The sequence below is a fragment of the Notolabrus celidotus genome, chromosome 3, assembly GCF_009762535.1.
Source record: "Notolabrus celidotus isolate fNotCel1 chromosome 3, fNotCel1.pri, whole genome shotgun sequence".
Lineage (NCBI taxonomy): Eukaryota > Metazoa > Chordata > Actinopteri > Labriformes > Labridae > Notolabrus > Notolabrus celidotus.
This window is the reverse complement of record NC_048274.1, coordinates 21,402,655-21,429,280: the sequence shown is the minus strand read 5'-3', so window position 1 is coordinate 21,429,280 and position 26,626 is coordinate 21,402,655. Positions and strand designations below refer to the sequence as shown.

Here is a 26,626-nt window from a genome sequence, read left to right as displayed (position 1 = left end):
TAAAAAAACATCTGAGCGCAGTATTTGTTTAAAAATACATTAATTTTTAAATATATACTGTGTAAGATCATGCAGTGTGTGTATGTGTGTGTATGTGTGTGTGTGCTGAGATGGATCTCGCTTGCTTTGGGCAATCACACAGGCTGCATGCTCCGGTCTGTCAACCCAGCAAGATCAGAGGACTGCAGCACCCATCACACACTGCGCTGTAATGGATTTAATGAGGGGATGAGCAGTGGATGTCACACAGACACGCACACACACACACACACACACACACACACACACACACACACACACACACACACACACACACACACACACACACACACACACACACACACACACACACACACACACACATATATACAAAAACACACATAAGCGCACAGCACAGTCTCCTGCTAGCTGCTGGGCGGTGATTGAGGTTAGCTGACAGACTCTGCTGCTTTCCTGAAAGATGGAGTACTCTGTGATGTCACACGCAGGTTAATGAAAGTGAATGCTGCGCTGTCACACAGGGAGACTGACTCTTTCTCTTTCTCGCTCGTCTTGTTTTGTCTTATTGCAATCCTCTTCTCCCAGGATGGACGACCCGTTCTGCCTCTCTGCTTTGAGGTCACCTTTCTACTCGCTACCAGCAGGGGGAGCTTTACCCCCCATGCATCCCTCTGTTCACATGCACCTACAGGGGGTCCGCTACCCTGGAGACTTCACACACCCTTCACTGTCAGCACTGCAGTCTGAGAGGTAATGTCCCTTCATTTGACATATGCATACAGTCAAAAAGTAACAGCACAGTAGATCTCATCAGTGTGCTGTGATGAAGGATTGTCATTTCCAATTTCACAGACGTCTTCTTTCTACCTCTCCTTCTACATCCACTCTTTTTGTCAGGCTTCAGCTGGAGGATGAGCTGCGGCAGAGAGAGCGGGAGCGCGAAAGGGAGCGAGAAAAGGAGAGGGAACGCGAGCTGGAGAGAGAGAAGGAGCGGGAGAGGGAACGAGAGCGAGAGAGGGAGCGAGAGAAGGAGCTTGAGAGGGAGAGGGAGCGTGAGCGAGAAAGAGAGCGAGAGAGGGAGCGGGAGAAGGAGAGAGAGAGGGAAAAGGAGCTGGAGAGACAGAAGGAGAGGGCACTGAGGGAAAAGGAGCTGCAGGCATCCAAGGCCATGGAGAGCCACTATCTGGCTGAGCTCCATGCCATGAGGGGGCAGGAGGACCGAACCAAGCCTGAGAGGCTCACCCCAAATCGGGCTGGTAGGTGGCTGTTCTGCCCCTGTAGCTTCCTTGAGCTACAGCCGTACTGCTCGTCAACACTTGCCCCTATAAACACTCTGTATGCTTTAGAATGGAAACTAATGGCAGATTTATAGATGCCTTTATTGAGAGAGAATATATTTGCTACACTTAATGATAATCCGTTGTTTGCTGTGCCATTCTGCATTTCAGATACAAACATTTTCTGGTTTTCTTACTCTTATGTCACTTTGAAGGACATATTTTGGGGTTTGGAAAATGGCTGGACAAATATTGATATTTTCTACATGTGACAGCCACTTCTGCCCCATTCTAACACTTTATAGGATGAGTTAATTATAAGAGAATGGATTAAATAATCTGCTAAAATTGTCAGTTCAAGCTCTAAAACTCACTGTTATTCCCTATTATCTGCAGATAAAACCAAAGAGCTCGCCCCCCCTGCTCCGAAACCAGTCCCCTCTGGGCTCCACTCTTCAATGGTCCAAGCACATCATCCCATCCCCGGTCTGATTTCAGGCCACGGCCACTACATGGGGCCCGGCGCTGTAGGGGCTGGGCTCTCTGCCTCACTGCTGGGTCCGAGGAACAATGAGGAGGAGAGGTGGTTGGCCCGGCAACGTAAGCTGCGGCAGGAGAAAGAGGATCGTCAGTACCAGGTGTCTGAATTCCGCCAGCAGGTTCTGGAGCAGCACCTAGACCTGGGTCGGCCAGCTGACTCAGCAGATCACAGGACAGACTCACACAGGTAAGACAGCAGTCTAGCCCACATGTGCCGGGATTTAGAATCAGACATCTTTGGCACTGTTTATTTCCACATAACCAGGAATAAGCATTTTTCTAGTGTTATCTGAAACAATCAAGCTGCACCGGGGGTCTTTTTCACACGAAAACGAATGTGTGTTCTCTGTGCAAACACTATTTATGGGGTGTTTGGCTGCCTCTGCTAGCCCAACAGGGACAGTTGTGCCTGTGTTTTGAAGCCTCGGAAGCTGGCAGGCTTTAGAAGTTTGTTTTCAGGCAGGACTGGAAAAAAGATAAACCCTGTCAGAAGCGTCACGTCGACTCTATTTCTGTCCAAGCCTCCTTCCAGGCCTGACATGTGGGCAAACAGGCAGCTATGTTTAGGTTTGTTGCAGGGCGTAAAGAGGGGTCCTGATGACTGCTGTTTCATGAGTAGTTCACAGGGGTTTCAAACAGGCAGCGAGTTGGACAGCTAAGATACACAAAGGCTAATTCTCAGCTAATCCTCTCAACCTTGCACAGCATAAGCTCCCTGCTTACCCTCCTGTTATTGTGCCGGTGCCTGTGTTTGTGTTTGTGTTGTTGTGTTTAAATCCAGAGTGAGGTTGTGGTTAATGCTGAACTGGTAGGACAGGAGAGATACACACACGCCTGCTATCAGTAACCCTACGGTATAATCACCCAATCACAGCTCACAGGCTGCAGATTGAAGATAACACACACATTTACTCACCAACACACAGTAATGCAAACACAAACAGGGAGGCTTTGATAATTTGACTGGTCATGCAGTGTTTCTTCCCGCCAGGTCTGATTTGGAAAGAAGCTTGAGACAGTGTCCATCAGCCATCTGCCTTTCTTTCCTCCTTACTGTTGCCATTTTTACCACCATCATTCCATTATTTCTCTTCATGTCTCTCTTTTTAATTAATTAACTTCTCTCTCACTTTAACAAGGATGATATGATAAATCAATCTTCTTTCTCACCCTCCCTATGTCAGTCATTTTCCACTCCACCTATCCGTCTGTCAGGAGAGCATTTTCCCTGGCCTCTTCTTTAGTCAAAGCTCTGTGAACTTCCTTTCTTCATCTGTGCACGTTTGTGTGTATGTGCATATGCATGTGTATATGCCTGTGCATGCCTGCGCCCCATACTACAAGGACCCAACAGATCAAAAACACGCCTGCATTTCTGGAGGACATTGTGTGCCTTGGCCACATCCTCAATCTGCTCTGGGCTACTCTGTCTGAGCTTGATAACACTGCTTTGCGCGCGCGCGCGCACACACACACACACACACACACACACACACACACACACACACACACACACACACACACACACACACACACACACACACACACACACACACACACACACACACACACACACACACACACACAAGCACCCACTGACAAGGATGAAGGGAAACGGGCAAGGTGTATGAGCACTGTGGTGTTTCTCTGTACTGCATAGGTAAAACGAAACATCTGTCATTTTTCAGAGGCTGTGTATTTCCAACAGATAAAAATGACCCCGTTCCTTTGCATTTGTACAGATCCGTACCAAATCACCATGAACCAGGAAGCCGGGACCTCCACCCTCATCTAGGTGCCCCTCCTCCCCTCATTTCCCCAAAACCTCCTCAGCCTCTGCGGGACCACCACCCTCCGCCCCCCACTACCCTGTGGAACCCTGCATCTCTCATAGAAACAGCCACAGAGTCCAGACGTAACCACGAGCCCTCGGGGATGGGACACTACGAGCTCAGCAGACTGCCTCCAGCGCCCTCCAAGTACGAGGACGGAGTACGGCGGAGGGAAGGGGGAGTCATGGAGAAGTATGCCCCTCTGAGAGGTCCTCCGGGCCTGCCTGAGCCCAGCACGTTCCTCGCTGATCTGGAGAAATCCACACAGAGCTTCTTCAGCCAGCAGAGGGCATCGCTGTCCTTGACTAGTCAGTATGAATTGGAGGGGGCTGTTAAAAGAGGAGATGCTGGATTTAAGAGCCTGCAGGGACACCCGGGACACAGCAGACATGGACAGGGATTAGGATTGGTCGCTGGGTCGGGGATTGGACAGGTACCCACACTGTCGATGGGTCCAGAAACAACTCTGATCTATGACGAGTTCCTGCAGCAGCACAGACGGCCGGTTAGCAAGCTGGACCTGGAGGAGAGAAGAAGAAGGGAGGCCAGGGAGAAAGGTACACACCATATGTACACTGCTGCACTGCACCTGATAACTTTCACTCTTGTACGAGTGTTTTTATTGTTTTAGTTTATTTTTATGGATGTAGTGTTTCTATCAGTTTGATTCCCTATCAGCATGATTAATCACTTTCAAGCTCCACTGGTAAAAGACAGGAAACGCCTTCAACCTGCAATTGTTAGAAAAACCTTAACACTGAAAGAACTCTGACCTTTAAAAAGCTAGATAAGAGCTTTGCTCATAGCCCTTCCTCACTTCCTGAGTGTAGAAGAGTGCAGAAGTAATACTTTCTTTTTCTTTTAATTGAGGTTAATGTTTGTCCTTTGCCTTTATTGATTAGACAGATGAGTGGGGTCAACATATAAATAAAAGCTGAGGATCAGGGTTGAAGACAGGTCATTGTGTCCAAGACTTTACCTCGGTATACAGGGCACCTGTTCTATCAACTATGCCCATGTAACTGTTTCATTACTATGCTAAACGTGTGCCCATGAACACGTTTCATAGTTGCATTTAATTAGTGTCAATTTTTCTGTAGAAGTCTTCTGTGACAGTTTGTCTCCCTGTAAAAACATAAAAAAAAATGTGCATTTGACTGACAAAGTAAGAGTCGAGTCGAGGTCTTCTCTTCTGATTATTTGAAGCTTTCCTCTCTGCTGGCAGCTCTTGTTTGATTTAACAGTTGCACTTTGTCAGAGGACTTAAAAGTGGAGTGTCATTAGTGACCTGTTTGTTTGCTGCAGGTTACTACTATGAGCTGGATGACTCATATGATGAGAGTGATGAGGAGGAGGTGAGAGCCCATCTCAGGAGAGTAGCAGAGCAGCCGCCACTCAAATTGGAAGACTCCACAGAGGTAAGTCACCTTCTAAAACATATGCTTTCTGTGCTGCCTATCATGTAGATACACTTTAGAACTCCTGGAACAAAAAAAACAAAATCCCTCACTGAGGTCTTTTGTCCCATCTCTGCACAGAAACTGGACTTCCTGGGAGCTTTTGGCCTCACCACTATGGGCCGGCGAGATGAGCTGGTGCATCAGAAGAGAAGGAAGAGGAGGAGAATGCTTAGGGAGCGAAGCCCCTCGCCGCCTGCCTCACAATCCAAACGAACACCCCCTCCTCCTCCCCACCTCATCACGCGCTTCACCCCAGAGGAGATGGACAGAGCACCAGAGCTGGAGGACAAGAAGCGCTTTCTAACTATGTTCAGACTGTCCCACGTCACTGTGCAGCAGAGGAGAGGTAAGAACGTTAGATAGAAACATGCAGATGAGAGGAAATGGGCCGGTACTCCGTCACACACTTTTAATTTACTTGAGCAGCATATCCACTGCAGGAACTCTCCCCCAAGGACTGGGGACTTTTAAAGATACTCAGTGTGATTCCACTGGTTACAGGGTCTTAATGAAGTCCCTGGAAATTTCTTGTACCCATAAAAAAGTTTCCTCCTCTGGGGATAGGGATAGCACTTGTGTTAGTATAGGGACTTTGGGGAAGATCTTGCTGTGCTGAACATTTCTCATTTCTGATTGGTAGAATACAGGCATGGCTTGTTTTACACAACAATTAATCTGTCTCATCTTCATGGGTGTTTAGACCTTTGTGGAAGCACAGTCAATTGAAGGAACCTTTTAAGTCCTTTAAAAAAAGCTCCTGAGAATAAAGTCCTAAATTCTTAAGTGGAAATTCAGCATTAGTCATGTTTAGATCTACTTTAAGAAACCTGGTGATTGTTTACCAACTGTTTTGTTTAATTATGTAGAAGTAATTAATTCCAGGAAGACTTAACCGTGCACAACAATCCCTCTTAGCTATTCTTAATTAAATAAACCATGGCTATTTCTCAAATAAAATCCCCAAGACAGTCCTTCAGTGCCTTCAGCAGTACAGTTTCAGAATTAAAAGAAGGGACTAATTGTTGATTTTTTTACATTGACAACACTTACATTATCCCACGGCATCACAAGTGCTTCAGGAAGCCATCTAGAAACCGCTGCATCAAAGAGCTGACCCAGTGCCCTTTACAACACACAGAAACATCCTTGCTCATTACTCATATCATGTCTCCTCTCTTTGCTTTTCATTTGGCAGAGTAAAAAAAGAAGACTGATTGCACGCTTGTTTAGCTTTTAGAGAGCAGTAGTCATCCTCAGTCGGCTCTAGATCCTGCTGACACTTCACTTCAGCTGAGCCCTGCCTGCTTTAAATGCACCGTCTGCTCATTAACATGTTGACTCAAGCCTGTAAGGCAATCATACAGAGGTCAAACAATGAACATGTCTGCCTTAAACCTCTATATTATATGCAGCATATATTAAACAGTGTATGCATAATGTAAAGCTTTACAGTGCCCTAGTTAGCAGAGCAGGCTACTGTCAAGGTTCAGTCTCTAGACACTTACATACACATGCACACACACATTCTGACGAGGAATTGGGAGTGGCAGCAGTGGGCTTACAGTGATCCTCGTCTAATCCTTTTGATTTACTGTTTGCTGCCTACAGATGGCAGCGCACAGCCTCCCACACTCCACCTCCTTACACACACACACACACACACACACACACACACACACACACACACACACACACACACACACACACACACACACACACACACACACACACACACACACACACACACACACACACACGCCAATGAAGAGAAATAGGTGCTTGTGAAATAGTGAATAACTGCATACAGCAGGACTAATGCAACAAAGATTGACTTGTCATGTTGTCTCTCTCTCTTTCAGATAATGAAAGGGTGGTGGAGCTGCTTCAGGCCATTAAAGAAAAGAGCGTAACCTTGGATACCATCAGGCATGCCCCTCATCCGCTGTGTAAGAGCCCTCCAGCAGCGCTCTCTGGTGAGACTAATGAACAAAAACATGCACACTGTGGTATCAGGTTAGAGTTGTGTCTCGTCATGTGTTCAGTTTAGTGTATCAGGATGGGAGATGCATTGACACTTTCTTATCGCAGTGCTCCATCTGTAGTGATGTTGATCTTGACCTCTTCAGGACTAACACATGTTTCAATGATTACAGATTCTACATTAGCCCCGCCTCCCTCTGAATCAGAAGACTACCACAGTGTCAGACCACATAGCCCCCCCTCGCAGTGCCCAGCGTCCCCCAATGGCCATCCAAAACCCCTCGGGGAAACATTAAGACCAAAGGAACCCCCCTCTCCAGCTGTCTACCCAGACAAGGCCCGGGGGCCCGGTGAGGGGCCGATCTCTAAGAGGAGCTCCAGCCTGCTGAACAGCTTGCGGCCTCCGCTCCCCCTGCAGGCAAAAGAAGGTCTTCACAGCGTCAATGGACGCACCAAACCCTGGGATAGCTTCACCCCAGAGGAATTTGCTCAGCAGTTTCATGAATCAGTGCTTCAGTCCACTCAGAAGGCTCTGCAGAAACACAAAGGTAAGCGGCACAAGCTGCAGTCACAGAGATAGATCTGATGATGGACTGCATTTATTATTTAGACTCAGATTTGATCTGAATATCAGGTAGTTTTGTTGTCTAATGAATGAATCAATAATTTGGTCAGAAAATATCAGGAAACAGTATAAGTGCTATTATAGATTTGATTCTTTGATAAAGAATCATCAGTCCAAAGCATTAAAAAGACAAGGAAAGCTGTATTTTATTGAATTACCATAAACGTTTGGTTATTAAATCTATAACTGAAATGATTAATTGATTAATGGAAGCAAAATAAGTCAGCAACGCCAAAGAAGTCCCAGCTGTAAATGCAAATGTTTGTATGATTGGTTTTATGATGCTAAAAGAAAGTCCTTTGGTCTGCTAAAATAATGAATCAATTATTTACAAAAAAAAAACAACCTGCTGATGAACCAGTCTTGAAGCTAATCATTATTTAAGCTCTGGCTTAATTGACTCATGCTCTCCCTTCTTGTCCTTCAGGTGGAGCCTCAGGGATGTCGGAGTCGTCTCACCTCCAGGAGTCGTCTGTTCACTATAACATTCCAGAGCTTCAGAGCACCCCGGGCAGACCACCACAGCCTCACTCACATCCTCACACGAACACACATCCATTTCCACATCCACTCTCACACTCTCACCCCCAGTCCAACGGGCAGCACTTCTCCGTTCAACACCACCGGGAGGCCTCAGGGACAAGGGAGGACCTGTCGGGTCCAGATGACTCTGAGGAGGAGGATGATGAGGAGGAAGAGGAGGCTCCTGTTTCAAAGTGGCAGGGGATTGAATCGATATTTGAAGCATATCAGGAATATGTTGAAGGTGAGCAGGTTCTATTTTTCTTCTATGCAGTATCAAGGTTTTAATCAATTCAACTGTGAATCCAGCACAAAACTATGAACTCAAGGTCCAAACAAAAGACAACACAGTGCAGAATAACATCTACAGTGTTCACAATTCATCTACAGTATATTTATGTGTACCATACCAGTCAGGGTATCATCCTGTTTGTTTCATAACATCCTAAAAGTGCTGGTACAGGGCTTCATTACTTAAGTCAAAGTATAGATCCTCCTGGTCAAACATTACTCCAATACAAGTGAAAGTTGTTCCATCAAATTATACTTGGGTTTAAGTACTGCAGTACATGTTTTTAAAAATACTTAAGTATTCAAAGTACTTCTTAAAAAAATCTCAAAACATATTTTCACAAAGCACGAGTGCAGTCAGGGATGCATTGTTGTACATTCTTCTACATTATGTTTATCTAGAAAACATTATTTCATATCTAAAAAGTATACCATGAAAATATAAATGCAACTAAGTTGTTCATCTGGAATCAAACCAGTGTGTTAGCTACAGACCTGGACATGCTTTCTCAGGTTAGATGGTGATGTTTTGTAGGCTGTGATGAAATTTGTGTGGTAAACAGATCAGAGACTTACAACAATACGAATCATTCTTTATTCAAAAACCTCAAACGTTGGTTTAAAATATGGCCATGGTGCTCAGGTAGAGAATCATCATCCTTCTCAGTCATAGCAATCATTACCAAGACTAAATAGACTGACTGATCTGAATAACGTTTAATCTACGCTCAACAGAGGTACGGCTACACCACTGAGACAAACCAAACACAAGTACAGGAACAGTTTATGGTCTTTGGGATCTGATTTCAGAAAAGAAAAATCATGAGCTGACTTTGAAACAAAAGTAGTGAGTAACTAGAGCACTGATAGAAATTTAGTGGAGTCAAAAGTATGATATTTGTCTTTCAAATGTAGTGGAGTAAAAGTAATACGTTCCCCCCAAAAGTAATACTCAAGTAAAGTACAGATACTAAAAAAATGTACTTAAGTACAGTACTGAAGTAAATTTACTTTGTTACAGTCCACCACTGATTATATCCTATGGTGCAGTTTGTTAAATAAATGTGTTGAAATGTTGTGTTCTTAAATTAATAACAATCAGGCACATTTTATTCTAGATTTACATTCATCTTAACAGTTGTTGTAGCATTCTCTTGCCACTAGAGGGTGGTATTTTCTTCTAATTCAGTCATATGTAGAAAATGTATTTTTAGGATTTACCAGAAATCAACTCAAGATTCTACCTTGCTCTGTATACGTTTTCTGTTATAAATGTCCCTTTGTATGGATGTAGAAATAATATAGATTCTGAAAAGGTGCCCAATTTCATTCTCTTCAAGTCTAAACTCTCTTTCTCTCCTTCACAATTTTAACCTTTTTTTATTCTGTCTTGTAGAGCAAAGTTTGGAACGACAAGTGTTGCAGAATCAGTGTCGAAGACTAGAAGCTCAGAACTACAACCTCAGTCTGACTGCTGAGCAGCTGTCTCACAGTATGGGGGTAAGACACACAAGCAATGCTACTGTAATTGTGCTTTGTCAAACAGTGTGATAGTTTTATTGATTATTACCACCTACATATTTCACTTCGACTTCTTTTAAGGTTCTACATCACATGCACATGTAGGCTGGGTGAAAAACATAAAGTGGTTTTGCTTGTATTTGCTCCTTTTGTGTTGCTATCATCCTCAGTGTTATCTTGTTTTTGTATTAACCTTTGTCATATGTCCTCGGTCTGGTCCTGCAGGAGCTGATGTCCCAGAGGCAAAAGCTGGCGGTGGAAAGGGAGAAGCTACAAGCAGAGCTGGAGCACTTCAGGAAGTGTTTAACGCTGCCACAGACACACTGGCCGAGAGGGGGCCATTACAAGGGCTACCCTCCCAGGTGACCCCGACACGCCCACCATATGGCCCCCAGGCCCTGCCCAGCGCCCCTTTCAGACTGACACCAGAGTTTATTTTTCATAGCCCGGTCCACATGGCTCCATGGAGGAGAACATGCCTGGCTAGTTGGGATGAATGAGTGAATTAATGAATGAATGGAGTGAATGGACAGATGGATGATGCAGGACCATACAGTGAAGGACCGGCGGTCTTGTGGCCAGCCAGGGACTGTGCCACGAGCCACTGGTGTGTGCCAATGTAGCCAACCCTGACATCAGTGAGAGTGTGGGACAGGAGCACCTGAAGATCAACACAAACACACACAAAGAACACACATGCACCTGCTTCTCACAGCGTCTTCAGTCCCTGCCGCTTTGCTGTTCGCTCCTTGCATCCCTCACCACCACAGCTTCACAGACAATCCTGCCAATGAGGGAGCAGCTGCTCCACCAAGGCTGTTGTCAAAAGACTTGAACGCTCCAAAGGCTTCTGGCCAGTCGGGACTGAATTTTACCCCCGTGGCCACATGAGCTTTTTGAACTGGAAATGCACTTATGAATAAAAGCTGAAGAACTACCTGGTGGTACTGTGTTACAACAGAGAACTGTTCAAAATTAGGGAAGAACTTAAAAAAATGCACATTTTTGGAAAGAATTAAGGAAATGTTTTATTTCGAAATAGAAAATTTGAGAATAAGAATTTTAAAAGGTGCTTCAGCCTTGTATTGTAAATAATATGAAGACTTAAAAGAATTTTGTATGTTTTTATTACTTTAATCATTTTTCTTTTAAAAGAAAAAAAGCCTGCCATTTTTATATGTTTATGCTTTTTGGGTTGGAAAAGAAAGCCTTGCTTTTAGTGTTTGTACTGCTGCTGGCCAGAACAGCTCATTTTGAGACATTTATCTGAGAGAGAGAGAGAGAAAACAGGATACACACTCCGCCTTTCACTCTCTAACCCATCCTCAGCCACCCCATATAGCATCTGAGCTCAGCAAAGATTACCCAGAGGTCCTGAGACACTGCTTCTGTCCTCTCATCCCCCTCTGTCACAGCAACGTGTGTCTGTTTGAATGTCATGTCAGAAACCTGTTGGCATGATAAGTTGGCTAAATATCATACAGAAACCAGCTGACATCCACAGTGACATGTTTTCTTTTAATTGTTTTCTTTTTTTTTACTTTGACATACTTGATTATTTTGTAAAGACATGAAGTCTCTTAAGCAGCCAGCTGAAGAATCTGTGTTTGATGCTTTATCCTTCCACTGGACCTGCCACTTAAGTTTTTAGACATTTTGTTAACATTGGACTCAAACGATACAACGGTTTGCATAATGTTACGCCTTACAAGATCAAGCCCTTATCAGCAGCCATGAGACACAGTGCCAAAAAGAAAAGCTGTAGCGTATTGGACTTTTAATTTGAGACAGCCAAACATTCAAATTGCAATGGCCATCTTCCAATTCTGGACACCACCATCATTGATCTTTGACCCGTTCTGGGACCATCATAATTATCAAAGTTGCCAACATGTTATAAATCACAGAGCAGATTCAAACTGAGCATTTCTTTGAGGATATGAAATCAGATGAACCTTTCCTGAAACCTGTTTACAACCCTCTCCTGCTCTTATACGCTGTAACACATGCAGTTAGAGACCCCAAAAAGCCACCTAAAGGTTTATAAACCATTGCTTTGGAGTAAAACTGCACAAGCAAAAGTGGTCAGATAGTTGGTGATGAACTTTGAAAATGTGCAGAACATTCATTCGTAAAATCACTGAAGCACAACTCCCCCCTGCATACAGTTTATCAATAAAGTGCCTCAAAGATTTGGGAGCATGTGAATGAGTTGTAGTCTACACGTTGGACATTGTACTCTTAGCATCAGTGATCAGGGACTTTACATTTCAGAGTGTCTTCTGTACGTCTCACATCTTTTCAATTTGTGCATGTCAAGAAACCACACAAGGCCCCTTTATTCAAAAGCATCCCCAAGAATCAATGTAAGCCAGTTTATCAGATGGATCCAGAGTGTAGCTTGTCTTTCATACGGAGCAGAAGAGTGCAGCCTGTCAGTCAATAAGGGGGTCCATAAGCTGAGGTAAGCTGCCAACAACCTGGGGAGGGAGGTGCAGTACAGCAAGTCACCCCCCACTCACTCAGCCGCCCTGTGTCTCTCCAGCCCGCGCACGCCGATGCAATAGCCCCATCACTCAGTGGAGGATGTCTAGATGCTGTGAAATCCTGTTTTTAAAATGTACTTGTTTGAATTCATTGTAATGTAATATATTCTTTGTTGAATGTAGTAATTAGGTATTTATGAATATATGGCTGTGATTTCAGACAAAAAGAAAATAAAATATTTCAAAAATGTTCAATATCAACTTTTGTCTGTTTGTGAAACTCTTGCTCGGTAAGACAAACACAAAAAATAGACAGGGTTCCCACTCTTTTCCAGGACATTTCCGGGACATTTTCAGTGATGATCAAGCTTGTATAACAGTCTAAATATAGTTCCTAAATAAAAAATTTGTAAAATCTTAAAAATACGCACCGGTATACAATTGTATTTGAAGATCTCTCAAAAAAGTTTAAACTGGCTTCCTGCATGGCGATTTCTATTATGATCAGCGATGTCTACAACGTGCAGTTTCTGTGCAGCTGTGTCACTGTTTATTCCGTTTGTTTTCACTACTGGGTGTTTGCACTCATACTAGCTACAGTACGGTAACTGAGCTCTCAGCCTGCAGAGAAAGTTGTGAGGCAGATTTGGGGTCCAAAACATCTGTCCATATCATCATTTGTTATTTGAAATAGAGAAAGACAACTTTGTGTCTTGGCAACATTTCTTTTAGCTGTGAATCCGGCAGAGCTCCTAACACAACTAACAGATGGACAATATGAAGTCTGAAAATGAGCATTATACCTCTTCTTAAAGATTGGTCAAATGTCCCTGAGGACTTACATTTGTAGATTTTAATAAAGTACATTACTATTCAGAAAAAAACAACATTAACCCTGTTCTGCTCACCGATGGATGCAGCCACATTACTTTTTTTGAGAATACATGCTTGCTGACTTTCAGTTATCTTTAATGCAAACATGAACACTTTTCATTAGTTAGTATTTATGTTTTGCCTTTAAATTACTTGCACTTGTCATTGATTTGTTGTAAAAGCACTGAAAATCAAAAAGCCAAAACCAGGAAAGTTAAGTTTTATTTTGAGCTGTCAAAAAAACAAGACTAATAAAAAAAAAGCAATTTTGGCTTCTTTCGTCCAGCTAATGACTTAGACAAGCGGCAACCTCCGGTCTCAAACTATGATGCCCATGCGGAAGTGTTGCTTGGCTCTACGTAGCTAATCTCTCTATCAGCACACACTGTACGGGGGCTGAATTTTTTTCTAACGCAACGGTTCAGAAGATATTAAGATTATGAGTTTTGCCCAAATAAGGACATGACTGACTTGACTACCGGACGGGAACACATAGCTGTTGGCTAAGAGGCTCAAACTCCTCCCCTTTACGTCACACTTTGACTGGTTGAGTTACGCATTTCCAATATGGCTGCCGTCGTCGATTGGCTTCAAAACAGCGCTCAGGAACAGATGGGTGACGTCACAGACACTAAATCCATATTTTATACAGTCTATGGACTCAGATAAACAATCATTTACTGTAATTATGCATCATAGTACAACAAATTTGAGTATACTTATCTTTAACACAATTTTGAAGTAAACCTCAACCAAAACACCTCTCACACATATACATTTATTTAGTCAAATGCTACAAAATTGTACATTTTTAAATGTGAACAAATGCCAAACAGAACATGAAGTCCAGATGCTGTTTCATGAACAGAAACAAATACAAGTTTCCCTAATATAAAACAGCTTCTTGGAAAGGCAGTGTAAAACTGACTTTGTTTCAATCAGATATCCATATAAATCCTGGGGAATTCCACTTCTGTGCTGACAGTCTGAGTATTAAAGAGCCTCACGAGTCAGGACACACCTCAGCCTATGGCTGCAACCCCAGAGCAGGAGAATATCCACACCTGTTGATCTGGCTCTGATCTTATGCATCAGTAGTCTGTAAACTGACCTTTACTTGAACCAGGCTGAAGATTGGACCGTAGTTTGAACATGCAATTGAGAGAGTCGAGAAGAAACGATCGTATGGTGTTGATTTCCATCAGAGTGAGGTTGTCCAGCTACAGAGTGAAGAGGCACAGTGAGACAGGAGACACGCTCAGTTTAACACTAAACTGTTGGATATGAGAAAAACATAGCGTTTGTTTAATTAACTTGATGATGCTCCCTAAAGCTTAAAATGTCAGTGCTTGCATTTATCTTTAAGTCTTATCAGTTCAATTTCAAATGCCATTTGAAATGAAGATGTAAATGCAGAGTTTGAAGCTTTGTTATTAACATTCAAGCCGTTCAGCTCTGATTTTTTAAATTATTGGTCAACCAGTTCATAATTTGTTGAATTCATTAGTTAATCTCTTAATCTGTAGGATAGTAAAATATATATAGCATGCCCCCTGAGTCCAAATGAACTAAATGGTCTTTCTATTGATTCATTTACAATTTACAATAAAAATGGAGTAAACATCCACATTTAACAAGCAGAGCTCATTGTATTTTTGGATGTTCAAATTAAATGGAAACAATTTAAAGGGGATCAAAACACTTTCCTGATAATTTTCTGTCAATGAAATAATCAATCAATGAGACTCAATGTTTCAATCCCACATAAAACACAATGTTTGTGGGAACTAAATAATCTAGGCAGTATTTTTGTTGACCACGCTCACCTTGGCGTGAGCTTCCATCTGACTGATGAAGCTGTCTGCAGAGAGGCGGAGTTTGGCGATACGTGTGTCCCAGATGTCTTTAACCAGCGTGCGGATCTCATCAGCTTTAGGGATGTTATCAGAAGCACTGCAGGCACACACAGACCGTCGTGTAAGACAAGAGACATATACACAGATGGTGAAGGAGCATATTCACACACTCTTTGGTTCTAATAGACATCATGAGCACAGTGTGGGGTCAAACATAGATTTATATGACTCACTAGTTCAGAAGTAATTTAGTCAGCTCCATGTAGTATGGACTGGGAGCAGGTGTAAAGGTATCCTCTCTCCTCTCAAGATCTCGCATCTCCTCCAGTTTTTCTGCAACGAATCAACAGCAGGGATGTGATCAGAGTTCCAACACCTCCATTGCAAAACATAAGTGTTAATGGCTCTCAGAGGGCTCAACAAGAAGAAGTGACATAGAAAAGGAGATACAAAGTCTAGGCCACAGTGTTGTGTGACTAACTTGTCCCTGCATTATGATAAACTTGAGTCCCATACATTGTCCTGCTGCTGATGTCCTACTTAAAATCAGCAGCATAACCATGCTGTGTGATGTATACAGTGTGCGGCGGGTATCTTACCAACATCCATCCACTCTGGAGGGACAATTCTGCATTTCTGTCTCTGTTTGAGGTTCAGGGCCAGCCACACGGGAACATCCACCGACAGACCAGGGTTGAAGGGACCCAGGTCTCCCTGAGAACGAAAGCCAGACTTAATCCTTCAAACCATCACAAACCACACACAGAGTCGACATATCACGATAGCACTACTGAGCCACACAATAAACTTGACAGTGTATAAACCAGCTCTATTCAATTAGCGGCACGTGGGCCACATGTGGCCCGAAAGCAACTGCCAAGTGATAGTGATTGTTTACATTGTCATTCAATGTAGTTTTATGTATTTATGTGTCTGACTATTTCTGTTCACTTATTATAAGTTTAATATTTAAGAAAGACATTTTGTTTTCACAGTTATTTCACTTAATTGCATTTTATTATGCACCTTGATGTGGTCACTCTTTAACCTAAATATAAGACTCTTTGAATCAAAAGAGCACTCTACAAGGTTAATTAACCATAAAACATGAACAATATACCCCCGTTTTCTATAAAGGCATGATTATGACCAAGTGAGGGAGAAAAGATGTGAAAAAAGTTGCGCAGTGTCGCTGTCTTTTCCAGCACAGCGTGCACTCAACTTTCAATGAATGGGTATGTGTTTTTTTAATCGTGTCAGGTCGCACGCAGTCATGTTGGAATAATTTTCCAGGAATATATGTGATTTCCATTACATTTTACTTTTTCTCCCATTTTCCAGGTGTTTTCCAATACTGGAAAACTGTTCAACTGTTTTCCAGGTTTTTCCAGGACGAGTAGGAACCCTGAAAGACCCTTTTTGACCAATTTCAAAATATATTAACTTCTCACTTTCTGTAGTAAACTGTGTAATAAGACAGCGACATAACATTTGCTTAACTTGCGACATCATCAATTGGTGAATCTCCCTATGAATCCATATTAAACACAACATGTACCAAACAGAATACCCCTGCTCTATTCTGTGGATTTTTTTGGTCTTCTTTACAAATTTTCGGGGGCAGATTTGGGGTCCAAAACATCTGTCCATATCATCATTTGTTATTTGAAATAGAGAAAGACAACTTTGTGTCTTGGCAACATTTCTTTAAGCTGTGAATCCGGCAGAGCTCCTAACACAACTATCAGATGGACAATATGAAGTCTGAAAATTAGCATTATACCTCTTCTTAAAGATGAGTCAAATGTCCCTGAGGACTTACATTTGTAGATTTTAATAAAGTACATTACTATTCAGAAAAAAACAACAACATTAACCCTGTTCTGCTCACCGATGGATGCAGCCACATTACTTTTTTTGAGAATACATGCTTGCTGACTTTGTTATCTTTAATGCAAACATGAACACTTTTCATTAGTTAGTATTTATGTTTTGCCTTTAAATTACTTGCACTTGTCATTGATTTGTTCTAAAAGCATTGACTAATTAAAAAGCCAAAACCAGGAAAGTTAAGTTTTAAATGTGCTTAATTATGCACCATCAGCAGGGTCTTTATTTCATTTCAAAGGAAAAGTGTCACTGTGCCTGCTGTTTATTTTTTGATTATATGCACTTAAGTTGGACAGGGACAAACTGTGCTTTTTGTTATTTCAAAAGAAGAAAAATACCTCAAGTTCAGAAAAGTTGCTGTTAAGCAAATGACTTTTGTATGCACTTTCAGATGTGATCAAAACAAAAGATGGTGTTCCTAATCTGCACTTCGTTTTTCTTTTTGTTCATATGCACCTTAACATGTGCTTGTATTTACCTTTCAAAATGTGTTGAAGTTATGTGTTTGAAATGTTAAATTCAAAGAAGCAGCATAGGTTTAGTTTAAGCACTGCTCTTTTATTGTGTTTATGCCCTTTTTGATGTGGCAATACGTTAATAAACATCCAGTGTGTTTGTTATCTTATCTATTTGTTTCTTTTAAATTGTTAACTTTACTACCTGTCTGCTAAAAATGTCCGGCCCAGCTCATGTCCTTTGTCTGAAAATCCAGCCCGACCAAATATTTTAATTGAACAGCCCTGGTATAAACCACAAACTATGAACGGCTGATCCAGTCTGACTGGCGCTAACCTTCTGTAGGCTATCGGTGTCTTTTTAAGAAACACGTTTTTAACAAGATAGAAAGTCACTTACCCCGATTAAGTAGATCTTGTCCAGACTGAAGTTTGGTATTATCTTCACAACTTCTTTCTCGGCGAGGAACTCAACCTCAGAAGGATCCATCGCTGTCTGTAAGGTGAAGTTATTTTGTTTCTGGACTTCAGTTCAACATCCACACCATGATCCACACTGCTTGTTGTTCCCGCGCTGCACGTCGAGAGCCTCTAACAATCGGGATGAGACAGCGACGTCATCAACAGGAAGTGTAGTCCAATTAACTTTTTTCTTACTCTAGAAATAAACACGTTTTTATTGTTTATTTTTATTATCTTTACAAGGATTATTATCATATCACATAACCAATAGAAAATAAAGGGGTTATAATTTGAAGGGGTTATTGCTGTGCGAAAGGCCGGAAACCGTGACGAGATTTACCATACCTTACTTTTTGCTTTGTCTTGGCCGGAAGGAAGTAGGAGGTCACATGACAGCAATGACGGTAGCAAGCAGGTGCCACCAGGTGGCAACATTGGCCAAGTGATAATAACATCTTTTTCGACTTCATAAACACTAAAATCTAAAGTATTACACAATTATCATAACCTTGAACTCAAGGAACAAAACATTGGCCCAGATATGCACCACTATGAGCACAACGTCAGCCTCACGCTTTTTGCAAAAAAATACACACAGTGGTTGTAAAAAACTAAACACACTTGTATACATTAGAAACAGAAGTATATCATGATGCAACTTCCTTTAAAGCACTGACTGTCACATTACCACACATATGAGCCAATTGGATAAACACAGCCATCAGGCGAACAAACACACAATTGCTTAATTGTAGACACACCAATCAGGTTTAAGCACTATAAAAATGCAGCAGGTGAGATCACATGCAACTGGATCCAGTATTTTATGTTTGTCTCATATCTGCTGAGCTTACAGTGTTATGCAGTCTTCTGTAGTAGCATGAAAACTGGGACATGTTTTGATTTTCCATGTTGACTGATTTGGGTATATAGAGAGAAATAAATGATAGTTTCATCACTCTGAAGCATTGGTTTTGTGTAGTTTGGTGAATTTATTGTATATTTGCACTTTCTCTGTGTACTTCACTTACAGTACTCTTATCACTGAGAAGTAGAATATAAAAGTGTTTTAGGTTAGCAACAGCAGTGTGTAACTGGTTCAAATAGAATGGTTTTGAATTGGTTTTGATAAATTAGTGTATAGTTTTTATAAGTGTTTCATTTTGCGAAGAATCTGAGATGTTCTGCTACTTTTGTGTGTGGTTATGTGAATTGTGTGTAGTGCTTTGACAAAATGGGCCCTGTTTTCAAAATTGTGTTTAAGCAATCATAAAAAAAAAACTGTAAAAGCCTATGTACCACTACTGCTGATGCACTTACAGTCGGTGGGTTTCTGTTTGGAAGCTTGTCGTTTTATGTACACATTTTTTATGAACTTGGCAAATAGAACCCACATATTTAGCAGTTTCAAAAGTTTTAGATCAAAAATACTGAAAAGATATTACGGCAAAAGTATTTATTGCCACAATTTCGCATAACTGTATTTCTAAGTGATATTTTAATGAAATTATACTTTTCTAGAGAAAAAAAAACAAATAACTGGAAGTTGGCAGTATGATGCGCAACATTAAATTTAAGAAACTGGAACTATGTTTTCAGAATAAAATTTGAATATTCAGTGTATCTACCAACTGCTCTGTATCTATCCCTCTGAGTTTTTATTTCATACAGTGTGCTCATAAAAATCTGATGCAATTTTATGGTGCCACAACTTACCTTACTATCGATTCCCAAGATAGTGTACATAATTAATACATCAGTAGTACTTGCTATATTTCATTTTATTTGTAACTTCATCAGTATTTTCTATTATTATTGTTTGTTATTGTTGTTGTTGTTGTTGTTGTTATTATTATTACATTTTGAACTATGTAAGAACATTGTTGTATTCTCCTGTCCCGTGTTGTAACCTGCTGGAACAAAATAATTTCCCCCAATGGCGGATCTATAAAGTATATCTATCTATATGGGTAATTGAAGCTGTTAAATGCATATAGTTCAATTTTTTTTAAATGTTTTTTTTTTCACTTAAATGAATGACATGACCTTGATGATCAATATATTAGTGAATAAATCTTGAAGCTATGTAAAATGCAATGACACTTTTTTTTTAGCTTCGAAACCAATAACTTCAATCCAAATGTTATAATGTAATTTATCCCTGAAATAAATAGAAAAAATAGTCAGTTAAAAAAATTTAAGTAATTGTAAAAACATACAAAAGTTAACATATGATAGTCCTGTCCTTTCAAACAGAAGAGTCTGCTGCTTTTATCCTTATATGTTATGGTAAATTAAATGTTTAAGTTTTATGTTGTTGAAAAAAAAGTGAAATAAACAAGACTGATGAGATCACCCTGGACTCAAAGTGTTGGATGTTTTTTGTGACCAATTGGAGAAATACTGCACAGATGAACCCATCATTTCATATTACATGAATGTGGACTTTTTTCAATGATTACATTTCTGTCAGTGGCCAGTATCAAAAAGTGTTGGAAGGGGCTGAAAGTAAAATTTTGTCCCAGTTCTTTAATGAGGACTGAATGATGGGACAGTGGTAGAAGTCTTATTGTGAGGATAACTCAATAATGTACTACAGATGATAATGAAATCCTAGCTGTGAATGATTTTCATCTGGGAAACAAAACTTTGCAGGACAAGTTGGAAAGATCCTGTAAAGTCCATGAAATATTGGAGGCAGTACTTCATATTCTAAACTGATGACATGGTGAAGGTTCAGGAGGTCGGGGAAGAGAAAACATGGAGTGTGAGTTTCATGGTAATTCTAACAACATACATTTTTCTACTTGAAAATAGTTGGAAATGACATCTGTAATGTTTTAGGAAGGGTCTAAATCTAATTGTATTTCTTGGGAGCTGTAGTTTAAGGTATTCACAGGTGCTGTGCATTTTCTACTGTTATGTGATTTCTCACATGGATATAATTGTATTTTTTACTGATGCTTTTTTGCATTTCTACTTCAACATACTGTTAACATACACAATTTATTTTGTCATGCAGATTTACGAGAGAATAAGCTTGTATGCTCTACCTGTCCCAAGAGTGTCCTTGCCATGTGACCCTAGCATGTTTCACTTGGTTGTATGGCATCACATGAAACATCACATTTGAATTTTAAAAAGCTGCAGCTGTGGAGGAGGAATTGGATAGTTTTGAAATTTGATCATGTCATTTCTGCAAGACATCCAGTAAAATAATGTATTGAATGACGAGTCACACAAAGATGTGTATGTTTTAAAAAGTTTAATAGTACATTCAGTTCATAAAATTTTGTAAAAAAATGTGGTGCCATACACTTAGTAATTAGCTCTTGCTGATTAAATTCTAATATCAAGTACAAAGGTAGTTTTGCATCTTCACATAAAGCATTTTAATGTTTTACAACACTTATTAAATAGTATGTTTTAGAGAGGTCATTTAAGTATAAATAAATACAATTAGCTAATTTCTAAAACAAAATTCACACATGCCTGAGATCTGATTTATTTTGTTATTCTTCTAAACAAATCTTCCAAACTAGCAATTAAATACACCAAGAAGTTTAAATTATCTAGGATGACATTCTGAAGTGCACCAGTGACGACAACAAGAGACTTGCATCACAGACATGTTTGCGTTAACATGAGTCCTTGAAAAGACTCTTGATTCAAGTCATCACATTGTTATTGCTGGTGCATCTCCAGAGGTACTAAGGATGGCATGTGAGATAGTCTGATGTGGAAAAACAAAAAGATTCCCATCTCATCTGCATTATTTTAGGAGTGCTTTTATATTGAACTGCCCACAAATATCCTCAGACCACAGTTCTGCTTGTGAATTTTGTTTTGCTGTAAACTAGAAATTGAATAAAGAACATGTATTTATATCATATCAGTTGTACAATCATCACCTAAAACTTTTAATAATTTAGAACTTGATCTCTGTATGGCTAATGGCTATAAAATTTAAGAGGAAAAAATAGATCAAATATTCTAGAATCAAACTTTATGCACACAACTACGAAGAGACACAAACCATTGCAGAAAAAAATTAAGTTGCATTCAAAAGCATATCTGCCTTTCATCACTTCAGCTTCACCTTTTAAAGGTGGACACATGACAACAGTGCACATATGGCGCTCAATTGCCCTTGAAAGATTTTGGCCTTACAGGTCAATGTTCCACAAGTCTCCATCGGTACAAGGAGCCTTTAATAGAATAAAGACTGTGTGTTCAGCACTTTTGTACTCCTGTGCTACACGATCAGTAGCATCATGCATGCTGAAATGGCAGCAGTATTCTTGTGTATGTCTAAGGTACATCTGACTGAGAGCTTTAGCACAGATCCAGGACGGACTTGTTGATCACAGGGTTGGTCCAGTCGTTCCTCAGATCGTCCAAGTGATTGTCAAAGTCAATCAAGTTCTCGTAGGACCTGCCCTCCAACAGAGAAGATGTGATTTTTTGTGCTTCGCTCCAGTCCTCGAAACATTCCCTGGAACAAATAAAAACACTGTCAATTTACATGGGAACACGTTCATTTGATGTATACCTTTTTTTCTAAATATTGTAAGTTGCACAATATCGTAAGATGACACATGGAACAATGTGGGCGAGTTGCCATACAGTCCATACAAGTCTTCTAAAGAAATGGACAGGACCACTTACGAAGTGACTTCTCTGCATTTCCACTTGTTGTTTTCGTGATGATCATAGATAAGGACAATGGGCTCAAAGCAGCTCATGGTCAATCTACTGTTGTCCACCTAAAGGGGAGAAAAATGACATTAAGTTCAATTTTAACATTATTTTTAATATTTGCAAGAGTCTATGCAATTCTGTTAGGACAGCTCTAAATAGTTTGAAAGAGGCAGATGAGGTTTTTGGATATTTTAGGAAAAGGACTAATTATGCTCTTTTAGGTGTGCACATATTAAACTTAAATACTTCACACGCTCAGATAACTAGAAAGTTAGCAGTGCTGTATTTCAATAACTTTGGGTAACTTCAAAGATGCTGAAATGGCGGTGGTGATCAAATGGTGGCTGAAGGTATGCCATGCACCACTCTATGTGCTGCTACTTCACTTGCATGTGCTGTTCCCTACACTGATTAATAGCAGACAGAAGCAATCCCACATTATTCATAAAAACCTCTGCACTGAGTGAATAATTTGAATGAGCTACCTGTTTTTACCAAAGTAGCATTAGCTATGTTCTACTGGCAGAGATAACTGTGATTGGGTACCCTGGCTAGGCTAACCATAACCTTCTTAGCAGACACACGCTTAGCTACGAGCTTTCTGGTTACATCAGCAAAGATATAGCTATGAAATGACTTTTGTGTCATTGAAAAGATTCAGAACAACCATACTTTCAATACACTTAAAATCTAGAAGAGAGAAACTTAAACATACATTGTATTAAGTTTCATATGCATCCTGGGGTTGGAACCGAACATGGGGCAGTACTGGTGTGACAGTCTATGAGTGGTCTTTTACTCTTAAGGGGCACCTTGACAAGTTCCATACCACTCTGAGAATAAGCACATCAGTGTAGCGATCAGCACATGCTGCTGGCTCTACAGTGGCATCAGCCAATAATCATGCTGCTGAACCAATGGTACATGCAGTGGCACATGGCCGTGGATCATGTCTTGGTGTACTATCAGCCACTTTTTGGTCCGGTCACTGCCGGGCTTAGTGTTTAACTATTACCATAACAATTGCTGTTTCACTGAAGTTCTCAGAAATCCTGGCAGCAACTTTTTCTGCAAATTGGTTGGGTCTGCAAGAAAAAGAAGATCAAAATAAACATGTAGAGCAGAAAAGTCCAGTTGAGTGATGGGCATAGTTTACAACAGTTTCCAAGGCATGGCATTGTAGTATTAAGGTTAATTTGCAAAAACATATAACTCTGTTTTTATACATTTTCAAGAAACATTATTTTTTTTATAGATTCCTAATAAAATTACATTTTCAAGATATATCTGATTAATAAAGTCATTTGGACTTAGTCAAAGCCACCCAACCTAGTTGATTGTTATTACCAAAAGCTAGTATTAGAGAATATATGGCTTTTGAAACATTTTTTGGATTTTTCAAAAGTGAGTTAACTATTTTTGCAAATGAACTCTTCATGTGTCTGGCTCCTCATACCTTGAATCCTTTGTGCGCTCATTGGCTTGATAATATGCAGCAATGACATAACTATTTTCTTTACACCAAGTATCGATCTGTCACAGGAACAGGAGACAACCATGAAAGGATAGAAAGACAGAGCACAGCAGATGTCAGACCAAAATTAATTCAACAAGACAATTAAATATGTTTAAGTTGAATCTGTAAAGCTAAAAACATTTGTGATAATGTGATTTTAGATTTAGCTGTGACTGCTTTATGAGTTGTGGGTTCAACTTTAATCTTTTATGAAATTAGTCGCTCCTTAGTGACAAGGGGAGCACATTATACTAGAACACCTGTTGGTGGGGTTGGTACGCATCAATAGCAGCAAAACCCAGTCTACAGAATGATCATTTAGTTGAATAATAACTCTCCAAAATTGTTTAAACTAAGATGGAACTTTTATCTTGCAGGACATGTGTGTATAATTGCGTTAGGTCAGTTTTACTCAATAGAGTTATTGAATGCTACTCACCAGTGTTAAAGCTACTTCTAGCATTGGTGCGAGAGCCAGAGTGCCATGAAACAGGGGCACACAGTCCACACATAAGACGGGTTCACTGTGGCTGTCTTTCTTCTTCTCCTTCGTCTTCTCCGCCACCAGCAGTCCATTGACGGCGCTGTGTGGATACTTGGCAGCGTGTAAAACCATTTTACAGTAAGCCTGACTTGTCAGCTGAATAGGCATGGTTGCAATATAATCGACAGAGCGAGTGTGAAGACAGATCCTGAAGAGAGGCTACGAGATGAGAGGAGACGGCTGCCTGCTACCGTTAGCTAACTTGACATGTAAACCCAAGAAAAAAGTAGAGATCTACCTCAGCAGGCACCTTCCTGACAGAATATGTGCTTGTCTCTGGGACTTCTAGCGCGTACATGTAATCTCCACAATGAGTACAAATCACAACAGTCCTCTTATGCTATATGAATTACCCGGTGTCCCTAAATCTAGCCACAGAGGCTAATCTTGCTTCACCGTCCACTCGTTTTTTGCAGCACCGGTGGTGCCGTAAAGCTGAATTGAAATGTCGTAAAAGCACGTTCAGCACGTTCAGCACTGGCCTAATGTCTTATCTTTCTCCTTGCTTTGGGATAGCTGTGTTGCTATCATTGAAACTAATATAGCAGAGGATTTACGAACGTATGTACAGTAAAACATCGATTTGGTAGCCTGCAAAAACAGGATCAGCATCTTCGACAGCTATAATATTTCCAAATTGATAAAGTACGCTATATTAAGAAAAGATAAGATATTACTTTATTGATCCCAGGGGGGAAATTCAGTTGTTGCAGCAACCCAGACATAAGTACAACCAAGAAAAAGTTCCAATTAGTAAAATAAAATAAGTAAAAAATAAAAATAGATAAAGATAGAATAAGATGGAATACAATTTAGATGTATACAATGTTACAAATGGAATTCAGATAAATACAAATGTTACAAATGGATTAAATAGAAGTAATTGCAGACAGTATTAAAAAATGTTCAGTAGTGACAGGTTGACATGGGGTGATTATGATTGGTAATGACAGATTAAGCTGTAATAATAAATAAATATGGGTATATAAATATGGTCATAAGTTGTAGTAAACAATAATAATATAATATAATATAATATAATATAATATAATATAATATATAGCAAGGATAATTATATAATATGAAGTAATATGCATTATAATGTTATCAGCAGTCAGTTAAGTTAAGTATAGGCTTTGGGGTTTGAAGACTGCTGAATAATTTTATGTACTGTTGTATTTTATCCATAAAATTATCCAATGGATGTTTTCTGTATCAAAATGTACATACATAAATATGACACTAGGCCACTTTATTGAAAAACAACAGTATCATCATGATTTTTAAATATGCTTTTGTTTTGAGCTTCATATTCAAAAATAAGCAGCAAATCTCTATATGAAAGCGTATGACAATTGAGAAAATTTGTAATCAATATATTTCACAAAACTGAAAACAGTCATCGATGATCTAAACATGTGTTTGTGATTACGTTTTTAGAAGATAAGGTCCAAACTGATTTCTCACAACCAGTGGATCACTTATGGTTTTATGACAAGAAACAGGGATCTCACTTCTGTTTTATTATAGCTCGTTAGGTCGAGACGAGGAACAAGCTTTTCTTACTGTTGTCATTTAATGTTGAGGATGAAAGGGCATGAAATGTTCAGTATTATCCCCAAACTTTTGGTAGCCCTGAAGTGCAAATCACAACACACTACGGCAAATCAGAAAACATTACGGCAAATCAGAAAACACTACGGCAAATCAGAAAACACTACGGCAATTCAGAGAACATTACGGCAAATCAGAGAACACTACGGCAATTCAGAGAACAATTCAGAAAAATTGTTTT

At 40.2% G+C, this 26,626-nt stretch overlaps 3 protein-coding genes across 6 annotated transcripts in view; 1 reads left to right on the top strand and 2 right to left on the bottom strand.

Annotated features, from left to right (window-relative positions):
• The window catches only part of gse1 (Gse1 coiled-coil protein), a 206,324-nt gene extending 193,540 nt beyond the window's left edge, over window positions 1-12,784 (top strand). For all 3 annotated transcript variants that reach the window (XM_034679727.1, XM_034679729.1, XM_034679728.1), the window contains 11 exons: window positions 586-750; window positions 898-1,256; window positions 1,674-2,004; window positions 3,560-4,206; window positions 4,955-5,067; window positions 5,188-5,455; window positions 6,969-7,082; window positions 7,263-7,637; window positions 8,142-8,480; window positions 9,924-10,027; window positions 10,274-12,784. In XM_034679727.1, coding sequence (XP_034535618.1) covers window positions 586-750; window positions 898-1,256; window positions 1,674-2,004; window positions 3,560-4,206; window positions 4,955-5,067; window positions 5,188-5,455; window positions 6,969-7,082; window positions 7,263-7,637; window positions 8,142-8,480; window positions 9,924-10,027; window positions 10,274-10,414 — 2,956 coding nt within the window. In that variant the 3' untranslated portion in view covers window positions 10,415-12,784. The remainder of the gene's footprint in view (window positions 1-585; window positions 751-897; window positions 1,257-1,673; window positions 2,005-3,559; window positions 4,207-4,954; window positions 5,068-5,187; window positions 5,456-6,968; window positions 7,083-7,262; window positions 7,638-8,141; window positions 8,481-9,923; window positions 10,028-10,273) is intronic.
• Window positions 12,785-14,165: 1,381 nt separating this feature from the next.
• On the bottom strand, window positions 14,166-18,207 carry gins2 (GINS complex subunit 2). The gene is made up of 5 exons (XM_034679732.1): window positions 18,009-18,207; window positions 15,863-15,977; window positions 15,497-15,596; window positions 15,234-15,360; window positions 14,166-14,627 (listed from the first exon to the last, which is right to left on the bottom strand). Exons 1-5 carry the CDS (start codon window positions 18,096-18,098, stop codon window positions 14,499-14,501), a joined length of 561 nt encoding a protein of 186 aa, XP_034535623.1. The 5' UTR covers window positions 18,099-18,207; the 3' UTR covers window positions 14,166-14,498.
• Window positions 18,208-21,780: 3,573 nt separating this feature from the next.
• On the bottom strand, window positions 21,781-25,294 carry emc8 (ER membrane protein complex subunit 8). Of its 2 annotated transcripts, XM_034679730.1 has the most exons (6): window positions 25,070-25,294; window positions 24,727-24,882; window positions 24,228-24,304; window positions 23,787-23,856; window positions 22,739-22,836; window positions 21,781-22,565 (listed from the first exon to the last, which is right to left on the bottom strand). In XM_034679730.1, exons 1-6 carry the CDS (start codon window positions 25,127-25,129, stop codon window positions 22,406-22,408), a joined length of 621 nt encoding a protein of 206 aa, XP_034535621.1. In that variant the 5' UTR covers window positions 25,130-25,294; the 3' UTR covers window positions 21,781-22,405. The 2 variants fall into 2 exon arrangements, with proteins under 2 accessions (XP_034535621.1, XP_034535622.1); XM_034679731.1 differs by having other exon boundaries at window positions 24,727-25,292.
• Between the last annotated feature and the right edge of the window lie 1,332 nt (window positions 25,295-26,626).

Bases quoted from the DNA above. Each gene is read 5' to 3' on its own strand.
- gins2 (XM_034679732.1), bottom strand. From the start codon at position 18,098: ATGGATCCTTCTGAGGTTGAGTTCCTCGCCGAGAAAGAAGTTGTGAAG. The intron at 15,361-15,496 runs GTGAGTCATATA...GTGTGCCTGCAG, and splicing joins ACTAAATTACTTCTGAACTA to TGCTTCTGATAACATCCCTA. The intron at 14,628-15,233 runs GTGAGCGTGGTC...TTCACTCTGTAG, and splicing joins AGATGGAAGCTCACGCCAAG to CTGGACAACCTCACTCTGAT.
- emc8 (XM_034679730.1), bottom strand. From the start codon at position 25,129: ATGTACGCGCTAGAAGTCCCAGAGACAAGCACATATTCTGTCAGGAAG. The intron at 24,883-25,069 runs GTAGATCTCTAC...CACGCTGCCAAG, and splicing joins TCAGGAAGGTGCCTGCTGAG to TATCCACACAGCGCCGTCAA. The intron at 23,857-24,227 runs GTATGAGGAGCC...TTTTTCTTGCAG, and splicing joins GAGCGCACAAAGGATTCAAG to ACCCAACCAATTTGCAGAAA.